Raw genomic sequence first — 25,232 nt, 5'->3', positions numbered from 1 at the left:
TAGATCCTTTGGTCTCTCTTGGCGGTTGCCAAACTTCTATAGAATTGACCTAGTTTGTTCAGTTTAACTCCACGTATTCTTAACCCGCAGAAAGTTCGGCCTCTGCAGTGTAGAAACCAGCAGCAGCGGCGGCAGCGGCAGCAGCAGCGGCAGCAGCAGCTCACTCACAGGTTACTTGGTGACAAATTGGAATTAGTCGTAATTGTCTTAGTTTAACGTTAGTTGCCAACGAAACTTGCGGCTTAATCGAATTTATCCATCTCTTGCTCCAACCTACATACTGAATTCGACCTATCCGAACCCCCCCCCCCCCCCCCCCCCCTTTCCTCGAATAGGTGTTATAACGTACGGAGGAGGTAAATTTCATTCGATTTATAGGTCAGTTCAATCGCAAATTATAACACCCCAGAGGACTCTCTAGCCGACCCTCCACTCCGATTCCTGGATGTTTGAACATTGTTTTCCAAATTATAATTATATGCGTAACCTGTGTTGGAAAGGTCGTTCGGGAATAAAAGGATCCGTGAAATACACGATTTATAAATTAGAGGTGAAATTCTTTTCCAAGAATTTCATTTGCGATATAATATTGAAAGTCAGCGGGTGTATTTCATATATTTTATTTGCCTGAAACTCGTGAATTATTTCGAGCAACTCTTAATCTCTCTTCGAGTTGATTCTGCGGTGTGATTTTAATACTCACAGCCAACTTCTCTACTCCGGGAAGGTTCTTCCGGCTATAAATATGGAGAACAATTGAATGGGGGCAGAACCTGGAAGGCGAGGGAATCGGCTGCGTGCAATTAGAGTCAAATTACTCAATCCGATGGTAATCCTGTGAGTTATACCGGTGGTTTTATAGTACCTCCAGCTTATACTTAGCACCAAAATGTGGTTACAGCTGCGGCACGTCGGTTGTGGTCAGTAGTCTCTGTGCTCTATGCTCTACGATCACGCCATCCATGGGCATAAATATCTCCAAGAGCACCGAGAACATCGCCACATTCAACTGCCTCTTGCCCTCCGCTCCGCGTACACGGTGTACTATTATCATTTCTTACCGACTAAAAACACGCCAGAGCTATAACGTTACCGTCACACCTACACGGGGTGTTGCGAAAAAAACGTTCAGAAAAGAACAAATACAAGTAATAATTGGCCAATTCAAAAATTTGAATCGAAACCGAGCGCGCGAATCAGATCGCATCGAACTTTTTCGTCCTGAAAACTATGAGAGAATAAAGCTTTCGTTAATTTCGTCGGATTTTGAATTATGCTCCCGAGATTCCGCGATCGTGAAAATCAATCACCGCAATCGTCCTCCTCGCAGTGTCTTTTTTCACGAACAGAAGACGACATTGCAGATATTGCAGTGAAATTATTCAGCGAAGACCAAACTTAAAAAAAAATTCTATGCATCTTCAGAATTCTTTTGATCTCGTATTCGTTTATCTTCCATTTTTATCTCGAACACATGTTATACTTTATCATTTAATCTTCCGGTTACATAATTAATTATGAACTTGTCGCTATCTGGAGTAAGAAAAAAAGGGAACTATTTTATTTCGTTCGTACAGTAATCCACAAGTAATTTATTATATTCTTACAAGTAGTTAGCAACTGTCTGAAAGCACACAATTTCCTTATCACTCAAACCGAATTGCATCGTCGGTTCGGGCTTATCACGAGTACGTGTGAAACGGTTGAAAAAAAAACAAATGAATAAGTCGATTTTCATCCAATTTTCTTCGCTCGTGATTCGGTCAGGCGTTAAGCTCTCTCTGAATTTCCAACAAAGTCTTTCCCTTAGTCTCCGGTAGCCATTTGAGGAACACCAGTGAGCATATGAAATTTGAAACGGCGAATAACAAAAATGGCGCGCTGTGCCCGTAACCCCAACTAACCGCTACGAGTAGATAGGCCTTCGCGACCACCGCTGAAACCAATCCGGTGTATATGGTATTGATACTGTTTGCGAGTGCCTTGACGTCGGTCGAAAAAATTTCCGATAGCAGAATACCGGGCACGAGCAGCACTCCAAAATTTAGGGCCATCACGAACGCGAATACACAACAGAGGGGAACAATAGCAAAGGGTTTTACGTTGACGTCGGTGTGTTCGTCGAAGTAGAACCAGGCGCTTAGTATGGCTAGAAATATGCTGGACACTATTCCGGATGTTATCAAAAGTGGTCTACGTCCGAGTCGATCGACAACGAATATAGCCGCGGCAGAACTCATTATTTGCAAAACACCGAATATCACCGTCGCCGACATAGGGCTGATCTCGGATCCTATGGCTTTGAATATAAGCGGTCCGTAAATTAACACCGATCCGAGCCCGCACACGTGCAACATCCATACCAGCACCACCGATAGCCCGAAAGCCTTCAGGTTACCACGTATGGTGAATAATTTTTTGAACGCATTTTGTTTGCCGTCTACCTCCTGGTCTTCCGGCAATATAGACTTTCCCTTTTCTTTGATCGTGAGTTTTATCAATTCCAATTCGTTCGACACGTCTGATTTCCCCCTGAGTTTTTCTAGGGTGGCTTCCGCCTGACCGAGTCTACCTACCATTATGAGCCAGTAGGGGGATTCCGGTAAGACAAAAGCTGCTGCCGTGGTTGCTAAAGAGAATGCGAATCCTATACCAGCCATTACCCGAACACCGACGCGAGGCGCCACCACGTATATGAAAAGTAGCCCGACGTACAGCAGAACGAATCCCGCAGCACCGAGGGAACCGCGTAACTCGGTCGACATTATTTCACCTTGATAGATCGGAAACAGACACGTCATCATCCCCATCGCAAATCCAGCGCTCAGTCTCGCCACGATGAGAACCTAGTCAGAAATATATATATATATCACGTGCATATTTGGTAGCCGATTGTCAACGATTATCTCCTGAGTAATCACGGAGACTCACGATCGCTTCTTTAGCCAAAATTGTGAGTAGCCAACTTATCGCCAACGGTATTATACAGGTCAGCATGGTTTTCTTTCTTCCGAATCTGTCGACGATGAATACGCATAAAAATGGGGCAATTATAGTTCCGAGCGGCATTGCCGCGGTTACGGACGTCGCTTCATCTACGGTCAACGGAATCGTTGAATTCGGAGCTATGAGTTCCACGAGGGACGGTGCACTCCATCCCACCGAAAGACCGATTAAAAATACACCGCTGGCGCCTGTTGGAAAATCAAATATTTCACAAAAGAGAATCCTACGATTAGCTTTTCACGTATATAAGAAGATATACCGACACGTCGCGGCGGTGAAGTATTCCCAAGTTTTCGATCCTCCCGGAGATGAATATTTCCCCCTTTCCGAATCTTCTGACATTTTTTTGTTCGAAGATGTTTCTCTCCTATACAATGTACAAAGGCACTACTCGCACTACATAAAAAAAAAATTGAACCTAAACTGCTTTTGGATCTCCGCGAGGAAATACTGAGTTCCATCAAAGCCGGCAGCGACGCTTTATGATAAAATTTTTTTACGAATATGCACGATAGTGAGATAAGAGGTAATGAGACGTTGGCTACGAAGTAAATAGGTATTACATGTTCCGTGTGAATTTATTACTCAGTCTGAGACCGGCGATGAGACGTGTTTATCCCATTGATTAATTTGTGATTTCGTCGGGTTTTCGAACGAAGAAGAAAAAAAAAAAAAAAAAACAAAAAGGGAATTTCCTCACCCCTAAAATGTAGTACTCGCGTACTTTTTGTTTTTTTTTCACCAGGTCGTTGGTTTTCCGTCGAGAGGGTATATAGGTACGGTATAAATGGGGTGGTGAGCGGAACGCCGGGTGGTCGAAGGTTTCGAACAAAGGTGACCGCAAAGTTGGGGTCGTACCGGCAAAAGGGGCTGCGGTCGAGATTGGGCAGGGGATTAATCCGCGATATAAAGTAAGATAAGTGGTCCGTGTCGTAAGGGGGTGGAGGAAAGGTTGGGGGTTGCAGAGGTAGGTCCTGGTCGTAAGTACTTCTCCCGCGATATCTAGGATCGCAAAACTAATTCCAGCTTCTAATGGTTCTGCCAATAGCAATTTCTGCAGTAAGACCGAATGCCGTTTCTCAACCGCTGTTAAACTTGTGATCGAGTCACGGGCCACCCAACTACATTCTTCCAAAACTTTTATACCCCCTTTCTTATTGTATACGTATCGGGGTGAGCCGAAAATACTAACCTATCGAATCTACGCTCTTACGGGGACCTATTTTCTGAAGAAAAAAAAATTTTCATTTCCACTGAAAAATGACCCCGCAGAGTTGACTTTTCAAAGTCAAAAATTCGTGTACTTATATGAACTGTTGAAGTCGAAAAAAGCAGGAAAATTTTTCTTCGAAAAAAAAAGATTTTTCACGTGATAGCCAAATGGAAAATTTCAAATGGTCGCTGATCTTTCAAGCCTCTTAAAATTGAAATAAAAATATTTCCAATGAGAATTTTTTTTTTCTCATTAAATAAGCCCTACTAAAACCATACATTCGATAGGTCGGTATTTTCGGCTGACCCTAATAAGTGTGTGTACGATATACACCTACGCAGGTATACTTGAAAATAAAAATTCTCAACAGTTTTCACCTACATGAAGCTCCTATTTCGTTGATTCTTTTTTTTTTTCGAATCATTATTTTTCCCACTGCAGGGGCCGCGGACTCTGGAGGAGAAAGAGGAGGTAATAAATAGGCCGACATATTCCAAGTCCTGGAAGCACTGCAAGAAACGCGTTTCAACTTCAAGGTATAACGTAAAAAGGGAGGGGAAAAGGAAGGAACAACGGTGAAATTGCAGCGAGCTTCCGAGCGATAAAAGTAGCGCGGGCCCGTAGAAACGCTTAAGCGTTCTGTTTTACGGCGTCACGTTTCGTCGAGTTATGGGTTAACTAGCTCCCGCGTACCACGGGGCACTCGAAACTACCCACATCCCTGTTCCGCAGCCGCTCACTCTTATACCTCGTCCAACTCTCAACAGTTACCCATTTTAATCGCGGCGGGGTAAAGCGGGGCTCGTGAAGAGCTTCTAAAATTTTCGGCACAAACGGTGCGATCCAGTGCTCACGTACAACTAAGATGGCGATGCGATCTCGGAACGCCTTCGACTTCCAACGGCGGTATATACATGTATATTCTTTCGATGGGATCACCTTTGAGATGACAATGGGTAATTGGAAAGGTGACCTGAAATTTAATTCCGATTCAATATAAAGATTTCAACGATTCGTTGGACGATTGATTGATTATTTAAATAGTTATACATTGTAGGTAAATTAATTATAGGTACATGTTATTCTCTTAGATTAGAAAACGTTATCGTACGAATAAAAAACCCCAATTATCACGAACTCGAACACTTATGAAAACACACGTGTATAAGTTTCTATTCGAAACAAGGTTTTCCTGCTTCCTAATGAGCACTTTTATTCGACGCCGTTCGATAGGCTTTCAATCAACGTCAAAAAAAAAAAAGTAGAATCGGGAAACAAAAAAAAATTGGTGTAGCGTACGCACTTTCGCAGTGAAGTTTTCGAGTTCGGTAAATTCGATATTTTAATTCTGTGTCCGAATATTTGCACGGCACTGTATCATCGACGTTACGGTCAACGATAGTTTTTCGAATCGTGTCCTTCGTACAATGACGTTTGCTGCAGTCTTTCGCTATCTCACGGTGTGATATTTCACTGGGCACCTTATGAAATTCATTGAATCACGAGTTAAGTTCCCTCTGAATTTCCAACAAAGTCTTTCCTCTCGTCTCCGGGAGCATTTTGGAGAGCATCGCTGTAGTGGACAAAGTGATGAGCGCGTAAATGTAGAACGGTACGCAATGTCCGAGTCCCCAAGTAGTGGCCAGCAGCAGATAGAATTTGGCGCACACGGCACCCATCAGTCCGCCCAAGATACTCAGGATACAAGTGGAAAGCGCCTTGATGTCGGGTGCGAATATTTCGCTGTTTATGATCCCGGGTATCGGTGCAATGCCCAAATTCACCGCCATGGTGAACATAGCTATCGTGCAGAGTGGGACGATCTGGTATTCCTTGACATTGAAATTCGTGTACTCCATCAGGTAGAAAAAGGTCGCTATTATCAGCAGGAAGATACTCATCAAACTCGCCGAGGTGAACAGGAGGACTCTGCGGCCGAATTTTTCGACAACGAATATCGGTACCAACGAAGTTATCAGCTGGAGTAGAGCGAATATCGTTGATATCCGGTAAGGATCCAGTTGAACGCCCATGGCTTTGAATATAACGGGGCCGTAGGAAACAATCGACGATAAACCGCAAAAGTGCGACAGAAGCGCCAGATTCAGGCTAATGAGGAACGACTTGACGTTCCCGCGTATAGTGAAGAGCTTCTTCAACGAGTTCGGCTCGGTTTCGCAGCTTTTCTCCGGAAGTGAAGATTTCAAAATGGATCTTCCCTTTTCCTCAATAGTAATCACGATCAATTCAAGTTCATCCTTGACGTCAATTTTTCCCAGTAGCTTTTCGAGGGCTCGTTCAGCCTCGTCAACCCTTTGAAGCATTATGAAGAAATACGGTGATTCGGGAACGAACCAAATCGCTATTGTGAGAACCAGAGCCGATACGCAACAAGTCGCGGCCATTCTCTGAATTCCGATCGACGGTGATAGTATGGAAACACAAAATATTCCAGCGTAATAAGCGAGTGAATTGATCGGTCCCAAGGCACCTCGTAATGTCACCGAGAGAACTTCACCTTGATAAATTGAAAACGTGTACATCGCCATACCCATCGAAATCCCGGCGATCACTCTCGCCACTATCAGAACCTGTCGCAAAGAAATTTCATTCTTCAGTTTCTAGTTATCGAAAATTAAAAAAAAAAATTGAACAACGATCGAAATCGAGGTAATGTCGACTCACGATAGCCTTTGTAGCGACGGCTAAGCACATCCAGCTTATGGTTGCAGGGAGTCCGCACAAAAGTATTGTTTTTCTTCTGCCGATACTATCGACTGTGAAAACGCTGAACAACGGAGCCAACATCATTCCGATCGACAAGCTCGCAGCCAAAGATGAGATTTCTTGCATAGTTATGGGAATCCTTGAATTTGGACTAATGAGTTCCATGAGAGTTGGTGCGTTCCAGCCCACGTGCGTACCGACATTGAAATTTCCGATAGCACCTATGGAGGAATAAGGTGAAAGATATACCTTCAAATATCGAGATACTCCAGAAGTTTCGAGATACTCACACGTCGCGGCGGCGAAATATTGCCAAGTGCGGGACCCCTCAGGAGAGGAATATTTCCCTTTTTCAGAATCTTTCGCCATTATGTTTAGGAAGAAATGACTCCTCTTCTTTGGAAACTCTTTGATGAACTGTCTATTTCTGCATACGAACCGTTATATTTATAACCAAGAATATTTCGAACTAAAAAGATACAGGTTCTACCGATAACGCTTGCAATTATTTCCAGTTTGGATAATATGCATCGTCGATTAATTTATGACTCGATGCCGGCAACAGATGTTTTCTGCTTGATATCGGGAATGCACCGGCACGTGTAAAATTGAATGAAGTCATTCATCATATCAGATACGTCACGGAATTGCATTCACCAGCTCCTTTGATTTCTCATTTTCCCACTTTCAGCTAGCTAAAGTCTAAGTTGATTGACTGTAGGGTGGGGATCGAGGTCTTTTCAATGGATTTTTGTGTTTGTTACTATAAATGGCGGTGCATACGGAATCCAAAGTAAACAAAGCTCTCTAATCGAAATTGAAGTCACTCGTATTGGTGTAAAAAACACGACGAAAATCAAAACAACAAAAACATCGAGTCGAATTTGAGTAAAAATATTTAATTTACGAAACTGTATCATTGACTTGCAGTTACAGGTAGCATCGCATGTGAAGATTGACTGTTTCATTTCAGCAATGCGGTATTACAACTATTGTGCAATAATAGAAAATAACTAGATCTTGTCGAGGAAAAATTATCTTAACACAGTTTGTGAGGTATAAATGAAAATTTATTTCACATTTGTCATTTATAAAATATTACTTTTATTTTGTTAAATATAATTTATATTTTTCACAGTCATTTAACATTAATCAATTCTGTGTTATTACGCATCAGAAATTGTTTGGTAAATTTCTTCACCGACGCACCTAAGGTCGGTAAGTCATGTGTATTATTTCTCAAGTAACAAATTTTATTCATAAATCGAATACTTCCGGTTTTAGAACCAATTGACTCGTAGAGTTGGACGATGATTCGATGTGCCTCTATTTGGCGACAAATCGATCGTACAGCGATCACGTGGACAAAACGAAGTTCAACAATGGCAGTATTACTTCAACTTCTATCTTCGTATCGGACCCTCGAGATGCTCATTCGAAGTCTCGCTACCTTTTGTATCTCATTCTCTGAAAATCATTCTCGAGAATCAATACCATGAATTCGGTATCTGAACATGAAAGAATCGCACGCTCAACGTGGTTTTATCTCGACACTTTTCCTTGTCAATATGAAAAATGAATCGAATCGAAATCTGAATCCCTAAGCGATCAGAATTTTTTTTTTGAGCAATCTTTCGCGCCATAATGATATGACGTTCGACAATTTCAAAATTTCAGGCGTTCAGTTCCTTTTGTATCTGCGCAAATGACTTCCCTTTAGTCTCCGGCATGCACTTCACCAATACGCTGGTACACAGGCAGTTTATAATAACGAATCCGAAGAAGGGTACGCAGTGACCGAAGCCCCAAGTTACAGCTACCGTGATATACATCTGCGAGATAACAGTTGAGGTGAAACCACCGCCGACTCCGAGGATCAGACCAACCCAACCTTTCATTTCTGGTGCTATCGTTTCAGAAAGTACGACCAACTGGACGGGCATTACTCCGATACTGACCACGGCTACGAACAAGAACGATACAACAACGGCAACGTTCGAATAGCCGGAAACGTCGACATTCATGTATTCCGCCAGGTAGAAGTAGAGGGCGACTATCAAAGTGCAGATGCCGCTCGATATCCCTGATATCACCATGAGAAACCTACGGCCAAGCTTCTCTATCAGGAAGCTCGCCAAGACGTTGAATACCAGTCCAATGATGGCGATCACCGTGGTGGCGACTTTTTCTTGCATCGGTGTCTTCATGTCTCTGAATATTAAGGATCCGTAGACTCCGAAGACCCCGTATCCGCCCCATTGTACGATCAATATGAGAAAAGTGTTGATCAACAGTCCACGCCGATTCCCCTTTATTACGAAGAGATTCTTCAATGCCGCGAATGCGCCGTGTCGAGGTTCCTCCTGTTCGCCCGCCAGTTTCTCTTCATTTTCCTTCAACTCCTCCGCCACTTTAGCTCCCTGTTTTCTGACAGTTTCTTTGACTATCAGCATCTCTTCCGAGACATCGGTCAGCCCCCTCAGTAACTCGAGTACTCCTTCGGCTTCTTCGAATCTACCGACCATAGCTAGGAAGTACGGAGACTCGGGTAGAAAAAGTACTCCGACGGTCGAGGCTACTGCGATGCTCATCAATAACCAAGAACATATGGCTATGCCGGAATATGACAGCGTAACGCACATGATGAAAACTCCGATGTTCAACGAAGTGCTGCCGAACACCCCCAATGCACCCCTCAACTTAGTGGACACTATTTCAGCCAGGTACATCGGGGTCACCGTTACACCGAGTCCGAATGATATACCGCCTAAAAATCTACCGATGCATAGAACGGTGACGTTATCAGCGATTGCGACGAGACCCCAACTGAGCACGGCTGGTATTCCAACTGCCAGTAAACTCTTCTTTCTTCCGAGTGTGTTGACCAGGAAAAGGGTCATCGAAGGGGCAACCATGTGACCTATGGGCATCCAAGAGGCGACGGCGGAAACATCTGAATCGGTCAAGGTCATTGGGCTGTCTGGGCCAGTCAGGACGGAAAGTGCCGGTGAACTGAATCCGATAACACTCCCAGCGCAAAACATAAGCATGGAACCTGAAAACCCAGTAAAATTTGTTGAGACGCTTCCCTTGAGTGATTATTCTTTGATTTACTGTTTTAGCGAGGGAAATTATCATCATCAGCAGGGGAATCAGAAGTTAAAGTTTCACTAAGATTGAGTTTATCGAGATTGAGAAAGTCATCTTGATCTGGTTTTAGATTCCCGTTAAGTATACGTGCGATGGACTGTTTGTCGAACGATATCTTGAAGAGAATATTTCACTTTCAATATGATCGGTTCCCTTTCAACAATATTTGGAAAATTCATCCAAACGAATCATTTGAAGTTCGTTTAGCCCACAGGATTTCGTTTGACCCAAATCCGATGAGATTTTGAAAAGCTGACCACCTCATTTTACTAATGAGTAAGTGAGTCAGTTCTGATCAGTTGACCGCGGACTCATCTCACTAGATTACTTACAGACGAGAGCTGCTGCGTATTCGACCGTAGCTGAACCCTCGGGGGCCGCGTATTTCCCTTTTTCGCTATCTTTCGTCATCTTGAATGTTTCGATTGATTTGAATTTCTCTGATGTAACTCTGAACATGAGGCAACTAATGCGGTTTTTTGACTGTCAGAGAATACAAGGGTAATGTGGTAGGTGCCCCTTTTTATATATATATGTAGGAATATGCAAAACTGATAAGGATTCAAGTTCTATGTAGTCAAGCAATCTAACACGATTTATTACCAAGTGTGATGAAAACCTTAAGTTAAATCACTATTTTGTTTTAAAAATAAACCCTAACATTTCCACATTCCTAGGAGAGAGAAATACGCCCAAAAGACGCCCGAAATACGCCCCGTTAAATGCAAATTATATTTACTCATCTGGAATAATAACAAAGATAAAAATGAAAAAACGTATACATGTTGAAAATTCAAAGACAATGTACTCCTCATAGGTGATTATCTATTCATTCATGAGCATAGGTGGCTGTTCGAACTCATGTCGTAGTGCGATTTGTCACGCCATTTTTCTCTATCCCTTAATACCGTGCACGTAAAGGCTTAAAGGAAAGGAGATAAGAAATAAAAAGGAAGCGAAAAATGATTTTTTAAGGTGACAGAAATAGAAAAGCTTGCGTAAAAACTCGACTAAGTATATTTGGCGGATGATTTATTTATATAAACGAGTCGGCGATAGCGTTATTAATAAGTGCGCACTTCTGGTCGGGATGTGAGATAAAACAGTCATCGGTGACGTTATTTTGACGTGACAAATTTATTGGACCCGGTCTAAAATATATAAAAGTAACACATTTCGCGTCCCTCTCTGCCGCTAATTCCTTTCGATACATGTGACATAGCGTGAGTCTTAAAAAAGTCTGATACTATAAGTCGGGTCCCGTGATACGCCTGCCATCTGTCATTGAGACCGAAGAATATCAAAATCATTCGCCCGCGACGTAACGAAGGATTGTTGCCTTTTATCGTTATACAACCCCGAAGACACGGTCCTTGCAACACACGCCTGCGTAGATTTCATCGCCAACAATTGAGCAGATGCCCCGGTCTACGCGTCTTCGATTCGATGTCCGCTTTCATTCTTCGTCCAAGAGTGATGGGCGCAATGCTATGCAGTTCCGACCACATCCACATCTATCAGCGTGAAGAACGATATGCAATGAAATCAAACCGCGTGATTCGAGTGCTTTGGTAATAGTAAAAAAAGATTCAAAGTAACTGCATATATATCAGTTAGGCTCAACGTGAGCATATTACCGTCGCATAACGAAAGAGGAACGATGTCAATCTGCCGCAGGTGCAACGACCGAGTTACGAAGAAAGTCCAGAGTTGCATTTCATCGCAAAATGGGTAAGAACTCAATCTCAAAAGTGAACCGATGTAAAGACGGGAAAAGGCAAATTTCAACTAATCAAGAGCAAACCGTACCGTTAACTTGTGATGAGATTTATCTCATTGACAGATATTTCATAATTTGTGGTTCCAGATTTGATCAGAAACCAAAACTTAGATTTGCGAGCTTACAGTCAATTGTTATAATCCTAGTTTCAATGCCCACATATTTTTTCTTTCGATCGATTCAACGAATGATTTTACTTATTTTTAACAGGTCTTCGTTGATGCCCTTCAATCAAATTGACGGACACTACTTTTCATAGTTAATTTCTCCTATTGCCTCCATGAGTGACGTCGCCAAGTTCGACGCCATTTGGAACGCGTACCCCTGATCTATTACATAACTACCGAAACTCCGTAGGGAGTTCATTTGTGGCTTTGCGAAAAAGGAAGTAAGCCTTACCTTGAAAAGTGGATAAAGAAATACGGAAAATTTAATAAAAAGCGATAGGAGGTTATTAAATAAAAGGAATAAACTACAGAAAAAAGCCAAGTTAAAGAAATACCGGGTATAAGGCGGTGGGAGCGGGGGAATCGGAAAATTAAAAAATTACCACACCGATTCTAGCTACCTCAATCTGTCACAGTTTACCGAGAGTATGTCCCGCCCATCAGACCTTGTTTTTCGCGAGTTTGCGCTACCCTGTCGCGAGCATGCAAAATGCAACGTCACAATATACATATAGCTGAGAAGGTACCGGAAATTTGTGTAAGACACCGCAAGATGCGAGACTATTTTATTTATGCCGACAATTCCTGTCGCCTCGGATTTCGAGAGATCTCGAGTGCATTGTCATCAATCTTGCATCGCGCGCGGAGAACGAATGTCATCGTATACGTCACTCATGCTTCGAACGACCACATGACGGATTCAATTTTTGTGAGATGCCATTTTTGCAGTTGAGGGTTTTCGCGGAAAACACCGATCTGCCGACGGACTGGGTCGAACTTTAACCCTAATTCGACTGGCCAACATGAATCGATCCATGTGGATAAAATGTAAAAGATTAAGGAAGACCATCAAATTTTCAATAAGCATACTCAAACTATCAAGGATGTTTCTATCACGAATTTACGGCCAGATAGATAATACCATGGTCAAAAGTGTTGCGACAGGGCGTCGAAGGTCGCTCTGCTCGCAACCTTTGAGTGTTGATAGTACGCGTAGATATGATATACCTATAATAGGAAAAACATAAAGGGCATAGCCGGTTAAATATGGGAAATCTGCCCCCATGGCGTTTTTGACCCACTCTTAGGGGATCGATGTGGCATCAAATAGGAAAAATTCACACCAATTTTAAAGATTAAAAACTCATTTTTTCTACATACTTTTTCAAGCAAAAAAAAATGCAAGTGCGTTAAAAGGACGAATTTCAGGAAAAAAATCAGTTTTTAATTTTTTCGACATTGTTCCACCACTTCAAAAAATCTGAAAAAATTCCTGAGTGTCGAGGGGTGTAAAATACATGTTCTGACACATTTTGATAATTGACATATTTCAAAAACCCTAAAAAAAACAAGATTTGAATTTTCTTTTCTTCGTTAAAAATCGACTTTTCGTTGAAAAACCATGATCATACGATATTTTCATGTTTAAGACTCCTAAGAATAAGAAAAAAAAATCACCATCGATTAACTCCGAATTTCAGTATAAAAATAAAATTAAAATCAAAAAGACAGGTTTTTTTGAAAATCTCGAACGTCGTTTGAGTTAAAGGGCTAAAAATTGGTGTGAATTTTTCCTATTTGATGCCACATCGATCCCCTAAGTGTGGGTCAAAAACGCCATGGGGGCAGATTTCCCATATTTAACCGGCTATGCCCTTTGAAAAATAACAAGGAAAAGATTCATGCGTTATCCACCTGCTGACAATGGCAGCCACCGACTTGGTGCAAGTTGTGTTTTTCCGCGCGCCGGACTCGGGGCCGGATCACGTCAATTTGAACCTGCTCGAAAAGACGCGGTCGCAGCCAAAATTCTGAAAACGAGATGTATCTTGATTCGTATCAGAGTCTCTAGTGATTCAAAGATTATTTCTTTTTCATATCCTACTCTTCTTTGCAGGTATTTCTGAAAATTCTATGGAGAAAAAAGGATCGGAATCAATTATTGTGCCAAGTATTCTGGATTTCTTTTTTTTTTCTAAGTAACCCGCCAAATTTCACTTCCTCCAATTGTGTATTTTATTTTATTTCTTTTCAAATTTGATCTGATTTCTTTTTGCTTCTTAATTTTATTGTTAAATTTGATTAATCGTTTTTTTAATTGTCTTTCAGATTTTACATTCATTCATGCACGATGCAAAGTAACGTACAAGTATGTACTAAGAACAACAATTGATTTGAATCCTTTTTTCGTTTTTGAGGAACGACTATTTGGTGGCGATGTTTTTTGCGTCCAAGGTGCTTTTTTAGGATGTTCATTTACGAAACTGAGAATACTGTCACGAGGGTATGCATCGTAAAACCCACGTTTCAGCATAATGATGAGCTCGCCAATTTTATGGTCCCTTCGCCATGCTAGACTTTCCAGCTGACGACACGCGGCCAGCGCAGCGGAAAAGCGGACCCCACCGGGGCCTCCCATCTATAGCATTTACGTGAAATGGTTTTGTTTTTAGATTTCAGATGATGTCATATATCTATATCCGACGACGGTGGCGCTTAATCGTGAAACGAGCCTATCGGTGATCAGAGATTATCATATCTCAGCTGTTCGACGGCCGATTTTATTGAAATTAGGCTTAAATGAGAGCTTGTCCCCGATTTCTATGACTAAAGTGATTCCGCATTTGCTGTAATGTTATAAATATGGGAGATATTTGATAAAACGCTAACCCAGCTTCGCTTTTCAGCTGCCCTCGCAGCGAAGATACTCGGTACTGCGCACGTTCTTTCGAATGTACTTGGCGCGAGACTCTGCCGAGTCTCTTGATTATTTCGTTTTTTTTTTTTCTTATCTCTATGCAAATATTGATATTTCCAAAATTTGCTACGAACGACAACAAATAAAAGAAACAAAAAGACGAAACAGAATAAAGTATCTTGAGTCGCAATGGCCAAATCGATAATTTATATTCATTAAATAAATTTTGAATTTCAAGGTTCTGTTAATTCGAAATTTTGTTTCAGACAGTACTTTGTCCTACGCTTGTCTTTCTTCTTTTGTTTTCATCAGACGGCCTATAATATTCTCTTCTTGTTGTCTCAAAGTGTTTGTCGGAAGCAACAGAGGAATGGTGTTGAAAGTCCGACAACTCGGTTTATATCTTAGCGTCCTTCAGTCCCGATCCCCGTTACATAATTTATATTGGTTGGTACTTAGCGAGGATTTCTTGATGGTAAGTATTTTTTTTTTTTTTTTAGAGTTTTCTCTCATATCTCACTGATATGATCTTTATTTGAGAAAGATCGAATCGACAGGCGGTGATTACCGATGTCAGCGGTAATGGGATAGTGTTCGACAAATACAATGACTCTCATTTTCTGTCTTTGCTTTACAGTAATCCTCTACTTTTCCGTATCTATAATATCTATAGTTTCATTCCTTCCGTTATAGCGGTATCACAAAACAAATATAAAGCAAACTCCTGTGTTTGACACAACCACTCTTTCGTCTCCATTATGCAAATAAACTAAAACCTCAAAGGTGGTTTGAAATTTTCAAAGCGACGTTCGATAACGATTGTACGTAGGAACGATATTCAAACTCACGCGTGCAGATCGCTCTGTATCTCTAACAATGTTTTCCCTTTAGTCTCGGGGAGATTCTTCAGGATCACCGCGGTACAAATCCACGTCGTAAGAGTGAAACCCAAAAATGGTACGCAGTGACCGAGGCCCCAGGATACCGCTGTCAATATGTACAACTTGGCGGTAACGGTCGCGGTTAGGCCGACGATTATTCCAACGATCATGTTAATCATTGCCTTTACTTCCGGTGCTATTGTTTCGGAAACTGTGACCAACTGAAGAGGCATCATACCAAAGTTGACCGTCGCAATGTACAGATACACCACGAATAGGGCCACGTTGGAATACGCCGAGACGTTGACGTCCGTGTGTTCCACGACGTAAAAATAAACGCTGATTCCCAGTGTGCAAAGTCCGCCCAACACCCCCGATAAACAGACGAGGGGTCGCCGGCCGAGTCTGTTGATAAAGAAGCTCGTCAAGATGTTGAAGAACAGCTGAATAACGGCGCTCGTTACAGAGGCAACGTACTCTCCCGGGCCTACCTTCATAGCGGTGAATATCGTCGATCCGTACGTGAACAATGGAAAGTAGCCACCGGCCTGCAGTATCACCGAGAACATGACATTTATCAACAGTGCTCGGCGGTATCCCCGTACTCTGATCGTTTCCTTAAACGCTCTGAACTTCTTCGGTTTGGTTCCGTTTTTCCCATTAGCCTTCCATTCCTCGTGCTTTTCCAATTGTTCGCACTGTATTTTGACGCTCTCTTTGATCAGTTCTAATTCTTGGGTAACGTCGCTTTTTCCTTTGAATTTTTCCAGCGTCTCTTCGGCCAATTGAAATTTACATTTCATGGCGAAGAAGTACGGAGACTCGGGAATAAAGTATATCCCGATCGTCGAAGCGGCAGCGATGCCCAATAGCAGGAGAGAGAACATCCGAATCTTGATATACGGAAGTACGGCGTACGCGAACAGTATACCACAGCTGAGCGCTGACCCGGTAACTGTTCCTATAACACCTCTCAATTCGGGCGATGATATTTCGCCCAGGTAGAGCGGTACCAATCCCATACCGAGCACGATCGACAGACCGCCGAAAACCCTCGCGATGAGCAGGACCTACGTGAGTCGGGGATTTCCGAATTACTAGAAATTGACGAATCGCGACAAATCGGGTGACTTTTTCACTTACAATGGCATTGCCGGCGATCGCGTTGAGACCCCAGCTGATCGTAAGGATGATAGCCGTTCCCAGAAGACAGCCCCTCCGTCCGAGTACATCGATCAAATGTCCGATCAGTGACGGAGCTATCATGTGACCTATTCCGATGACAGCGGCCAGGTTGGAAGTGTCGATTGCCGTGATGGCGATCGGGCTATCTGAGGCGGTCAGAATGCTGAGCGCAGGTGAAATGAATCCGACTACGCAACCGACGCCGAATATGAGCATAAAACCTGTCGGGTAAACAAAACGATTGTTTCGCTCAATAAATTCGATTTTTCCCCTCCCCCCACCCCACCACCCCAAAAAAGTTTTGTATTACGAGTGCTAGACGTACTTACAGGAAAAAGTCACAGCGTACTCGACGATATAAGAACCCGCCAGAGACATGTACTTCCCTCTTTCCGAATTCGAAGTCATGTTGTCTTCCTTTGTTTTCTTCGTTTTTAATTATGTCGATAGTTTGTACAAACAATACTATTACTCGCGACTGAAAACTAACAGCGCTCTGCAATTACCGACTCGTTTTATATGATAATTTCCTATGACCTTGATAACATTTACCTTGGGTTTAGTATGGGATTCTAACACAATTTATTGCTACACTCGACTTTTCCGATGAAACGGCAATCCAGGTTTCTACTACAGAAGTCGAAACTAACCAGCGTTTACGTTTGATTCTAACGTTTTCTTGAGGAAATGCGTGAACCATAAGTTGTTATATCACATGCCGATCAACGATAATCGCACTCAAATTTCCCACACCTATTTAAAATAAGTACATACACACATGTGTCGCTTAGACAAGATAATAGATAAGACGTACCGTTCAATTTATCATATTGGCAGACTCGGTAGTATCTCACGGGTAAAATAGATCGACCACGCAGAAAGTGGGCAACATTACTGCTGAACAGTACAGGGTGTCTTGTCTCGAAAAGGGGATTCAATTATTTTGAAAACCATCCGTCTCATCGAGAAACAGTTCAGGTCAAAGTTGTAGGGGTCTGAGGAGGATATACGATGGAATTATTTGAAAGCTGTATGTGACGCATCTTCTGATTTTATACCATTACGGCCACTTTTATTTATTTTTTCACCGTCTTACGGAAGGTTCAACGTTCGAAATCGCCGTACGAGATCCCGAAATACTTCGGTATCTACTTGTAGTGAATACTTATCGTTATGCACACAGCAAGAGCATAGTTCGATGCCGCGTAATCTTAATCGGCATCCGATGCGTGATTCTGAGTTTTCGATGATACGTGTGAATTTATGACTCTTGAAATTTCGAAATATTTGACCACAATGGAATCGATGGAACATTACGGCCAACTAGTTTCGATTGCGGTCGGTGGATTCGATCCAACGAAAAAGGTCATACCAATTCATTCGTGTTCGATCTGTTATTCCATAGATCGGAATGATAGAAAAAAAATTGGAAGCTGAAGTGAATAGATCGTGAATTTTCACCGAAACTAAAAACTTTGTGTCTAGTCGACAACTGGATTTCCACCGAAATGACGGAGCAATTAATTGCTTTGTGGTACACGGTAGGGCGTTAATATGCTCGAATGATGTAAGCATATTATCACCGACGTTGAGTGGTATAAATTTAATTCCATTCGCTTCCCACTTATGAATTCAACGTTCGCGTATTTCTTTCTATTGTACAATTGTTTAAGAATACGCAAACAGAAGTAGTCATAAATAAAGTTTTCTGACACGATAAGAACCGTACGGTATCTCTTCTTTCCTTCCCGCACACAGATGCCGGTTCACCTCGACAAATTATTACCAATAAAATGTTGCTCACAAGATGGACAAAAATTGTAATCTAATGCCGATGGCAAACGATCGATATTTATTGGAAACTGTAAGAAATCTTGCGATAGAATCACGACGGCGAATCGATTGAAAAGATTATTGATAAGTGACTCGGTTCTTGTCTGATGCGTGGGCAACATCTTGTCTGTCAAAGACGATTACCGTGAACAATTGAATCCATGAATAATCAAGATCCACCGGTTCAGATTGATTGGTATGTTTTTTATAATTTTTCGCATGGTAATCCAGAAAGATTCGACGGGTGCAGAGTCGCCATTTGTCTCGAAATACATCAAACCATCGACAGCGAATTTTCAACCCGCAGCAGTGTCTGGTGTCTCGTGTTGATTCACGGTTTCGATTTGTCGGTTTGGAGTCGCAGACGGTGTGGAACAAAAGAACATATGTGGGTCGTTGGATTACACGTGAAGTAGTGGAAACTACCGAAAATAACGGCATGTTTATACCATTATCACGAAATAGTTGGATCGGTATAAGTTTTTTCATTTCAGGTTTCTTTCTATACTCGTTCCTCCATTATTACGTACAAAATTAGCAATTTTTATTGTTTCACTTCTTTGGTAAATGTATAATTAACATGCTTACTCTATTTGAGGGCGTCTTAAAATAACAGGTAGAAAATTATCGTCACTGCGATATCAACGCAGAGCGTAACAATATAAATTGTAGGGGGTCTTAATTTTTCACTTCGCTGTAAAAACTTTCGAGTTTTTCGCATGGATTTGATCTTGCCTTATTCTATCTTATGCTCGTTGCCTGAGTGCGGGTTCTCACGTAATATTTGCGGTATTCCAAGGCAAACATCTTTCGAACTTTTATACACTTTTGAGAGATACCGCTCATTAATTTTCCACTCCTGAGAATCGAAATGACCGGTAAATCGGTCCAACATCCTCGAATCGACCTGGAACGACGTCGTTAGAAAGAATTTCACTTTCAGGCGCTGAGCTCTCTCTGGATTTCAATAAATGTCTTCCCTTTGGTCTCCGGCAAGTACTTGAGAATCAAAGCGGTGCACGCGTAATTTAAAATGGAGAAACCCAGGAACGGCACGGAGTGGCCGAGGTTCCACGTTATGGCGGTCATCAAATAGAATTTCAGAGCGAGAGTCGCGAGTAAGCCGCCAATGACCCCGACCAATAGACTGGCCAGTGCCTTTATCTCCGACGCCAGTGTTTCGGAAACTACCACGAATTGGACGGGCATCAGTCCAATGTTGAACGCTGTGACGAAACTGAACACCGCAAAAAGGATGACGTTGGAATACGCCGAGACGTCGATATTTTTGTATTCCATCAAGAAGAAATAGACACTGATTATCAGAGTGCAAGTGCCGCACAATACCCCTGAAACAAAGACGAGAGGTCGTCGGCCGAGTTTGTCGATTATAAAACTTGCTACGATGTTGGCGCACAATGGAATAACCGCGATTATTATGGACGCGAAGTTTTCGTCGATAGTTATCTTCAGAGCTCTGAGTATGACGGATCCGTATACCAATACCACCGTGTAACCGCCGGTCTGGAAGACCGTTATGAACAGTGAATTTATCAAGAAGGCACGACGGTTCGCGCGTTTCCCAAAAAGCTCCCTGAGGTCGTTGAACTTTCGCGGTGCGGCTCCAGTTTCCCCTTCATTTTTTTTCCTCGACACTTCACTTTGTTTTTTTACGGTCTCCTTGACTAGTTCCAATTCTTCCGTAACGTCGGTTTTTCCCCTCAGCTTTTCCAGAACCGCTTCGGCCTCCTCGAATTTGTTTTTTACCGCTAGAAAGTACGGGGATTCGGGCACGAAGCACACGCCGATGGCCGTGGCTACCGCGATGCCGAATTCCACGTAAGCAGATCTGCGTATGTTTAAATAAGGTATGATAACGTAGGAGAATAGGAGACCGATGCTCATCGACGATCCGGTTAGTGTCCCCAGAGCACCCCTCAACTTAGCCGAGGCTATTTCGCCCAGGTAGATCGGAACCACAGCGAAACCAAGCCCGAGCGCTAGACCACCTATTAATCTGCCGATCAATAGAACCTGCAAATAAAATCGATCGAATGAAGTGAGGTGAGTACGATTTCCAAATTCACGTCGGTTTCAACTTACGATATAACTCTCCGCGATGGCTACGATGCCAAAACTGATTGCGACGGGTATCGTACTTGCTAGGAGGCTCGCTTTCCTACCAAGTTTGTCGACCAAGTATACGGTCACCATAGGAGCTATCATATGACCAAATCCAACGACAGCGGCTAGCGTGGAAGCTTGGGTACCTGATAAGGGGATAGGGCTGTCCGGGCTGATGAGAATACTGACCGCCGGCGAATTGAATCCGGCTATAGTACCGACGCCGAAGATAATCATGCAACCTATCGAAAGAACAAGATCGAGTCAAATTCTTCCGAATGTTCGTTGACCTTCGGTCTTTATTTTGCTATTTTGATCGATTGTTTCACTTACAGGCAAAACTCGCGGCGTACTCGATGACGGGAGAACCCTCGGGAGTCGTGTACTTCCCTTTTTCGGAATCCCGAGTCATGTTGGGATAAATTTTGTATTTTTTTTTTTTTGTCAAACGCACGGACTTTCTAAACTATTACACACACAGCTCACTAGCCCTGACTTTTAAAGACTATTGGGGTGACGCGATAAGCGATTCATTTTATACAGAAAGACGTTGCGATAGTGATAAGATTCATAATTTTTGTGTATTTAAGTATTTCAACAAGATTTATTACGACTCACAATGAAAGCGAAATAAAAGTTCTACCTCATTTCGTGACGACTAATGCCATTTTCTACATTCCTAATAATATACATATTTCCTTGTTATGAGACATCGGATTGCTTGGCGATTAACGCAAACCATATCTGCTCGTCCGAAGTGAAGAAAATGTAACAAGAATAATACCGTGATCCTCTGTGTATACAAAAAGGTCGAATAAACTCACGCCGCGGAGATATTTTTCCCACGTGAAAATCAAATCAATTCGAGGATGTCAAAGACCGGCAGTTTATTGTCGAAATTCGATCTTGATATCAACAAAGTTGAAAATGGAGAGATTTCCTAGCGCCGCTAATGACACGTTCATATCAATAAAGTATGATACGAAAAATAAATAATAATCAGCAAATCGTGTTAAAATGAGATAAATTTATTGTACTCAGATAATTCATGTCACTTACGGATTCAACGTACCTACGTACGTTCCTCACCGTAGTAAGCTTTTCTCAATAAATATAAATAATACAAACCGTGACTTAGATTCTCTGACGCGATAGGGACTTCCACGGTATACGAACGAGTTGTTAAAAAAATAGCAATTCATTTGAATTCTCTGTTCTGATAACGAGCAGCGGTTCGTATCGATGATGATTCGTATAAAAAAAAAAACAAAAAAAAAAACTAAACTAAGCAAACAAATAGTCAATACCGCTATAGTTTAGAGTCCTTCACGCGTTCAGGTCTTTTTGAATCTGTAAAAATGTTTTTCCCCTAGTTTCCGGCAGAATCCACATCAATAATCCGGTGCACAGCCAAGTGGCTATAGCACATATGATGAACGGAACCGATTGCCCGAATCCCCAAGAGGTGGCCATCATTAGATAATATTTCACGGTTATTATACTGATGATTCCACTGATAACACCGAATATACAAGTTGCCACCGCTTTTATATCGGTGTCGAATATCTCCGAAAGAATGACGTTCTGTATGGGCATAACGCCGGAATTAGCGGCTACGACCAACACAATGACCGCCGAAAAAGGTATCATAACATAATCCGAAACATCAATATCCATGTACTCCATCGCGTAGAAATAACCGCTGATTACCACCAGGCAAATACCGCTGATTGTCCCAGAAACCGCGAGCAGTGGTTTACGACCCAGTCTGTCTATGAGGAACGTTGCTACTACGGTGCTTACGGACTGCAGCAACGCCACTATGGTGGTACAAATGTGGGAGTCTATAGGTACACCCATTGCGGTGAACACTACGTGACCGTATATCGTAATAGTAATAAAACCCCCGAAATGATGCGAGCATACGAAGATCAGTATGATGAACAGTGCTTTACGGTTTCCCCGCACCGTGCAGATCTGCCTGAGAGCGTCAAGTTTTCTCGGCGTCGACGACGCCCGTTTACCGGAAGCGGTATCCGATTCTTCCAACGATCGACCGCGTTGGGTGAGGGTCAGTTTTATCAATTCCAATTCTTCCGATACGTCCGTCTTGCCTCTCAGTTTTTCTAGGACCGCCTCGGCCTCCTCGTCGCGACCGACCATTACAAGGAAGTAAGGGGATTCGGGCATGAACGAAAAACATACCAAAAATACGATGACCAGTCCCATGCAGAGGCCGGCCGATGCTTTGATGGTCACGTAAGGTACGACGAGCATCATGAACAACACTCCGCTGTTGAACATTATGCTTATCAGCATTCCCATGCTACCGCGTAATTTTGGAGACACCACTTCACCGAGGTAGATAGGACAGATGCAAAAGCCGAGACCCAAGGAAAATCCACCGATGAATCTTGCCGCCGACAGTATCTTCGAATTAAGAAATGATGAGAGACCGAAAAGTGTGGAAGACATAGGTGGAGATTTTGTAAGTCTTTTTTAGCGATCGGTGATAACTCACATACACGTGGTTCGCTACTATTATCAAACCCCAACAAATGATCAGAGGAACCCCGGTTATTACGAGGCTCATTTTCCTTCCGAGTCTGTCGATCATCACCATAGTCAATGGGGGTGCGAACGTATGCCCCATTGAAACGGCAGCCGCCATCGTCGACGCGTCCGAAGCCGTAAGGGTGATCGGGGAATCGGGAGCCAGGAGTTTTCCCAAACTGGGAGAATTCCATCCCACCACGTTTCCGATACAAAGCATGATAATCGTGCCTGAGAAATTATTCGACGGGATTTCAGGCTTTTCGTTTTCGGAAAACGGGGAAAACGGTGGAAAATTCATTTCTCTACTTACAACAGAATGTTGTCAGGTATTCCCAGTAGTGCGATCCTTCGGGAGAAGCGTACTGTCCTTTTTCGGAATCTTTGTTAACCATCTTGTTACAATTTTTCCCGACTGCCTACGGTTGAAATTCAACAATATCTGGGCGTGTGCGCATTGACTGAACATCTGAAGCGTGGAAATTCGATTTGCCTGTTTTATAATGAAACAAAAAATGACCACAGATTTTTCACGATAACGTTGGAACGATAAGAAATCTGGTGAGATGTGCGAGAAAACTGACGAATTTATAACTTGTCTCTCGTTCGCTAACCATATGCTAATTATAGCTTTATAAATTCATCTGTATCAACGAGTCAATTTTCTTTATCCTCCTTCCTGAATTCAGATGTCATTATCATGCATAATAGAAATGCATATATTTACTCTAGCGGTGAAGAAATTAAAATGCATGTGCCTACGTCTACTTTACCCGCATACGTATACCCTGTTCAGCGAGAGAACGATATATGCGGCCGCGCAGCTTTGAGCACCACCGATAAGTTGTACAGGGGGTAGTGGTACTCACCTCTCGGTATCGTAGTTGTGAAAACTGTCACACGCTCGGGCCCTGGCCCATAATCTACGAGGAATAGCAGGTGAAGTTTCCGGGTGCTGACCAGCTGTGACCGGAGTGAGTAAGATCGACCGAAATCGACGAAACTTGCTTCGTAGCTGCGTCGTTCTCTCGTAGAAACTGTTGTAGTTTGTTTTTAATAAGGCGCGCATGACTCAGCTGTTCGATTGTCAACTTAACAATTAAATGGAACAAACTAGCGTTGTGGGGGTAACTTAAATAACAGTATCTTATCGTGATATTTAGTTGAATTGGTTATCAACGGTCGAGAGCGAACAAACGAATCGAAAATACGCGTTTCGATGAGATTTATGTTACATTTGTTTGATCTGCAAAGAATCCGAGTACGGGAGTCATTAATTGCCTAGATCTGTTTGTAACTGTCTGAAAGATTTCCCATCAGTTTCCGGTACGATTACCAAACCTCTGATACATAAGAAGAAAAGCTACGATAACGGCCTTCGATTTTGGCAATAAAAGCTCTGAAAGTACAACTATAATGTATTTGAAGTGGCGAAATTCCACATGATATCGCGTCGACAAATATCACAACAACCAAAGTGGCCGTCAAGGAATATCGTTCCAAATCAATTCCAGTTTGTTCTACGTGGTGGAAAAATATAGCCAAAAATACAACACGCGCGTATCAGAGGCTTTCTCCCAAACCTCTCGACTACCAAAGAATATACCGGTGAACATTATCTGCGAGTATTAAAGAAATGAATATCATCGAAAAATTAGGAGATTACGGCATGGGTGGGAAAAATAACACAAAAGTAACAGAAACCCGTAAACATATCCCCGCCGTTGTACGAATTTTTACATAAGTGGAAGAAAAGTTCAACGTTGAACATCAGGTTGAACAACATTATAAGACCACCGCGTGCGCCGGTGGACACGGTCTCCCCGAGATAAATTGGACAGACTAACGTAGAAAAACTCATGAGGAATCCTCCGCGGAGACGGGCGATAACCGGTGTCCGAAACGTATCAATTGC

At 42.5% G+C, this 25,232-nt stretch overlaps 6 protein-coding genes across 12 annotated transcripts; all 6 read right to left on the bottom strand.

Moving 5' to 3' along the window:
* Window positions 1-1,534: 1,534 nt before the first annotated feature.
* Window positions 1,535-3,473, bottom strand: LOC105689323 (facilitated trehalose transporter Tret1-like). Its single transcript, XM_012406238.3, has 3 exons — window positions 3,270-3,473; window positions 2,932-3,194; window positions 1,535-2,846 (listed from the first exon to the last, which is right to left on the bottom strand). Exons 1-3 carry the CDS (start codon window positions 3,346-3,348, stop codon window positions 1,764-1,766), a joined length of 1,425 nt encoding a protein of 474 aa, XP_012261661.2. The 5' UTR covers window positions 3,349-3,473; the 3' UTR covers window positions 1,535-1,763.
* Window positions 3,474-5,231: 1,758 nt separating this feature from the next.
* Window positions 5,232-7,376, bottom strand: LOC125499801 (facilitated trehalose transporter Tret1-like). Its single transcript, XM_048649405.1, has 3 exons — window positions 7,237-7,376; window positions 6,905-7,167; window positions 5,232-6,810 (listed from the first exon to the last, which is right to left on the bottom strand). The coding sequence occupies exons 1-3, from the start codon at window positions 7,313-7,315 to the stop codon at window positions 5,719-5,721; spliced, it is 1,434 nt and encodes a 477-aa protein (XP_048505362.1). The 5' UTR covers window positions 7,316-7,376; the 3' UTR covers window positions 5,232-5,718.
* Window positions 7,377-7,988: 612 nt separating this feature from the next.
* Window positions 7,989-10,607, bottom strand: LOC105683025 (sugar transporter ERD6-like 6). The gene is made up of 2 exons (XM_012395308.2): window positions 10,429-10,607; window positions 7,989-10,001 (listed from the first exon to the last, which is right to left on the bottom strand). The coding sequence occupies exons 1-2, from the start codon at window positions 10,553-10,555 to the stop codon at window positions 8,620-8,622; spliced, it is 1,509 nt and encodes a 502-aa protein (XP_012250731.2). The 5' UTR covers window positions 10,556-10,607; the 3' UTR covers window positions 7,989-8,619.
* A 4,750-nt stretch (window positions 10,608-15,357) lies between these two features.
* On the bottom strand, window positions 15,358-18,348 carry LOC105683035 (sugar transporter ERD6-like 4). 5 transcript variants are annotated; one of them, XM_048651507.1, is made up of 4 exons: window positions 17,360-18,348; window positions 17,137-17,292; window positions 16,766-17,028; window positions 15,358-16,692 (listed from the first exon to the last, which is right to left on the bottom strand). In XM_048651507.1, exons 2-4 carry the CDS (start codon window positions 17,213-17,215, stop codon window positions 15,586-15,588), a joined length of 1,449 nt encoding a protein of 482 aa, XP_048507464.1. In that variant the 5' UTR covers window positions 17,216-17,292; window positions 17,360-18,348; the 3' UTR covers window positions 15,358-15,585. The 5 variants fall into 5 exon arrangements, with proteins under 5 accessions (XP_048507464.1, XP_048507465.1, XP_048507463.1 ...); XM_048651508.1 differs by having other exon boundaries at window positions 17,137-17,285; XM_048651506.1 differs by having other exon boundaries at window positions 17,137-17,560; window positions 17,622-18,348.
* An 814-nt stretch (window positions 18,349-19,162) lies between these two features.
* Window positions 19,163-21,319, bottom strand: LOC105683036 (facilitated trehalose transporter Tret1-like). Its single transcript, XM_012395326.2, has 3 exons — window positions 21,098-21,319; window positions 20,744-21,006; window positions 19,163-20,674 (listed from the first exon to the last, which is right to left on the bottom strand). The coding sequence occupies exons 1-3, from the start codon at window positions 21,174-21,176 to the stop codon at window positions 19,580-19,582; spliced, it is 1,437 nt and encodes a 478-aa protein (XP_012250749.2). The 5' UTR covers window positions 21,177-21,319; the 3' UTR covers window positions 19,163-19,579.
* A 452-nt stretch (window positions 21,320-21,771) lies between these two features.
* On the bottom strand, window positions 21,772-24,805 carry LOC105683029 (facilitated trehalose transporter Tret1-like). Of its 3 annotated transcripts, none has more exons than XM_012395315.3 (4): window positions 24,187-24,805; window positions 23,631-23,810; window positions 23,286-23,548; window positions 21,772-23,194 (listed from the first exon to the last, which is right to left on the bottom strand). In XM_012395315.3, the coding sequence occupies exons 2-4, from the start codon at window positions 23,710-23,712 to the stop codon at window positions 22,091-22,093; spliced, it is 1,449 nt and encodes a 482-aa protein (XP_012250738.2). In that variant the 5' UTR covers window positions 23,713-23,810; window positions 24,187-24,805; the 3' UTR covers window positions 21,772-22,090. The 3 variants fall into 3 exon arrangements, with proteins under 3 accessions (XP_012250738.2, XP_012250739.2, XP_048507467.1); XM_012395316.3 differs by having other exon boundaries at window positions 23,631-23,786; XM_048651510.1 differs by having other exon boundaries at window positions 23,631-24,805.
* Between the last annotated feature and the right edge of the window lie 427 nt (window positions 24,806-25,232).

This window comes from Athalia rosae, chromosome 2 (genome assembly GCF_917208135.1).
Source record: "Athalia rosae chromosome 2, iyAthRosa1.1, whole genome shotgun sequence".
Lineage (NCBI taxonomy): Eukaryota > Metazoa > Arthropoda > Insecta > Hymenoptera > Athaliidae > Athalia > Athalia rosae.
The sequence above is the reverse complement of the archived record's forward strand: the minus strand, read 5'-3'. Positions and strand labels throughout refer to the sequence as shown.

What these genes read in the sequence shown, in the direction of transcription:
- LOC105683036 (XM_012395326.2), bottom strand. Translation starts at nt 21,176, where the DNA reads ATGACTCGGGATTCCGAAAAAGGGAAGTACACGACTCCCGAGGGTTCT. An exon ending in GTACGCCGCGAGTTTTGCCT is followed by an intron (nt 21,007 to 21,097) that starts GTAAGTGAAACA and finishes TTCTTTCGATAG; the next exon opens with GTTGCATGATTATCTTCGGC. An exon ending in CCATCGCGGAGAGTTATATC is followed by an intron (nt 20,675 to 20,743) that starts GTAAGTTGAAAC and finishes TTTTATTTGCAG; the next exon opens with GTTCTATTGATCGGCAGATT.
- LOC105689323 (XM_012406238.3), bottom strand. Translation starts at nt 3,348, where the DNA reads ATGTCAGAAGATTCGGAAAGGGGGAAATATTCATCTCCGGGAGGATCG. An exon ending in ATACTTCACCGCCGCGACGT is followed by an intron (nt 3,195 to 3,269) that starts GTCGGTATATCT and finishes ATTTTCCAACAG; the next exon opens with GCGCCAGCGGTGTATTTTTA. An exon ending in TTTTGGCTAAAGAAGCGATC is followed by an intron (nt 2,847 to 2,931) that starts GTGAGTCTCCGT and finishes ATTTCTGACTAG; the next exon opens with GTTCTCATCGTGGCGAGACT.
- LOC105683035 (XM_048651507.1), bottom strand. Translation starts at nt 17,215, where the DNA reads ATGACTTCGAATTCGGAAAGAGGGAAGTACATGTCTCTGGCGGGTTCT. An exon ending in GTACGCTGTGACTTTTTCCT is followed by an intron (nt 17,029 to 17,136) that starts GTAAGTACGTCT and finishes TTTACCCGACAG; the next exon opens with GTTTTATGCTCATATTCGGC. An exon ending in CGATCGCCGGCAATGCCATT is followed by an intron (nt 16,693 to 16,765) that starts GTAAGTGAAAAA and finishes CGACTCACGTAG; the next exon opens with GTCCTGCTCATCGCGAGGGT.
- LOC105683029 (XM_048651510.1), bottom strand. Translation starts at nt 23,712, where the DNA reads ATGGTTAACAAAGATTCCGAAAAAGGACAGTACGCTTCTCCCGAAGGA. An exon ending in ATACCTGACAACATTCTGTT is followed by an intron (nt 23,549 to 23,630) that starts GTAAGTAGAGAA and finishes ATAATTTCTCAG; the next exon opens with GCACGATTATCATGCTTTGT. An exon ending in TAGTAGCGAACCACGTGTAT is followed by an intron (nt 23,195 to 23,285) that starts GTGAGTTATCAC and finishes CTTAATTCGAAG; the next exon opens with ATACTGTCGGCGGCAAGATT.
- LOC105683025 (XM_012395308.2), bottom strand. Translation starts at nt 10,555, where the DNA reads ATGTTCAGAGTTACATCAGAGAAATTCAAATCAATCGAAACATTCAAG. An exon ending in ATACGCAGCAGCTCTCGTCT is followed by an intron (nt 10,002 to 10,428) that starts GTAAGTAATCTA and finishes CTGGGTTTTCAG; the next exon opens with GTTCCATGCTTATGTTTTGC.
- LOC125499801 (XM_048649405.1), bottom strand. Translation starts at nt 7,315, where the DNA reads ATGGCGAAAGATTCTGAAAAAGGGAAATATTCCTCTCCTGAGGGGTCC. An exon ending in ATATTTCGCCGCCGCGACGT is followed by an intron (nt 7,168 to 7,236) that starts GTGAGTATCTCG and finishes ATTCCTCCATAG; the next exon opens with GTGCTATCGGAAATTTCAAT. An exon ending in CCGTCGCTACAAAGGCTATC is followed by an intron (nt 6,811 to 6,904) that starts GTGAGTCGACAT and finishes TCTTTGCGACAG; the next exon opens with GTTCTGATAGTGGCGAGAGT.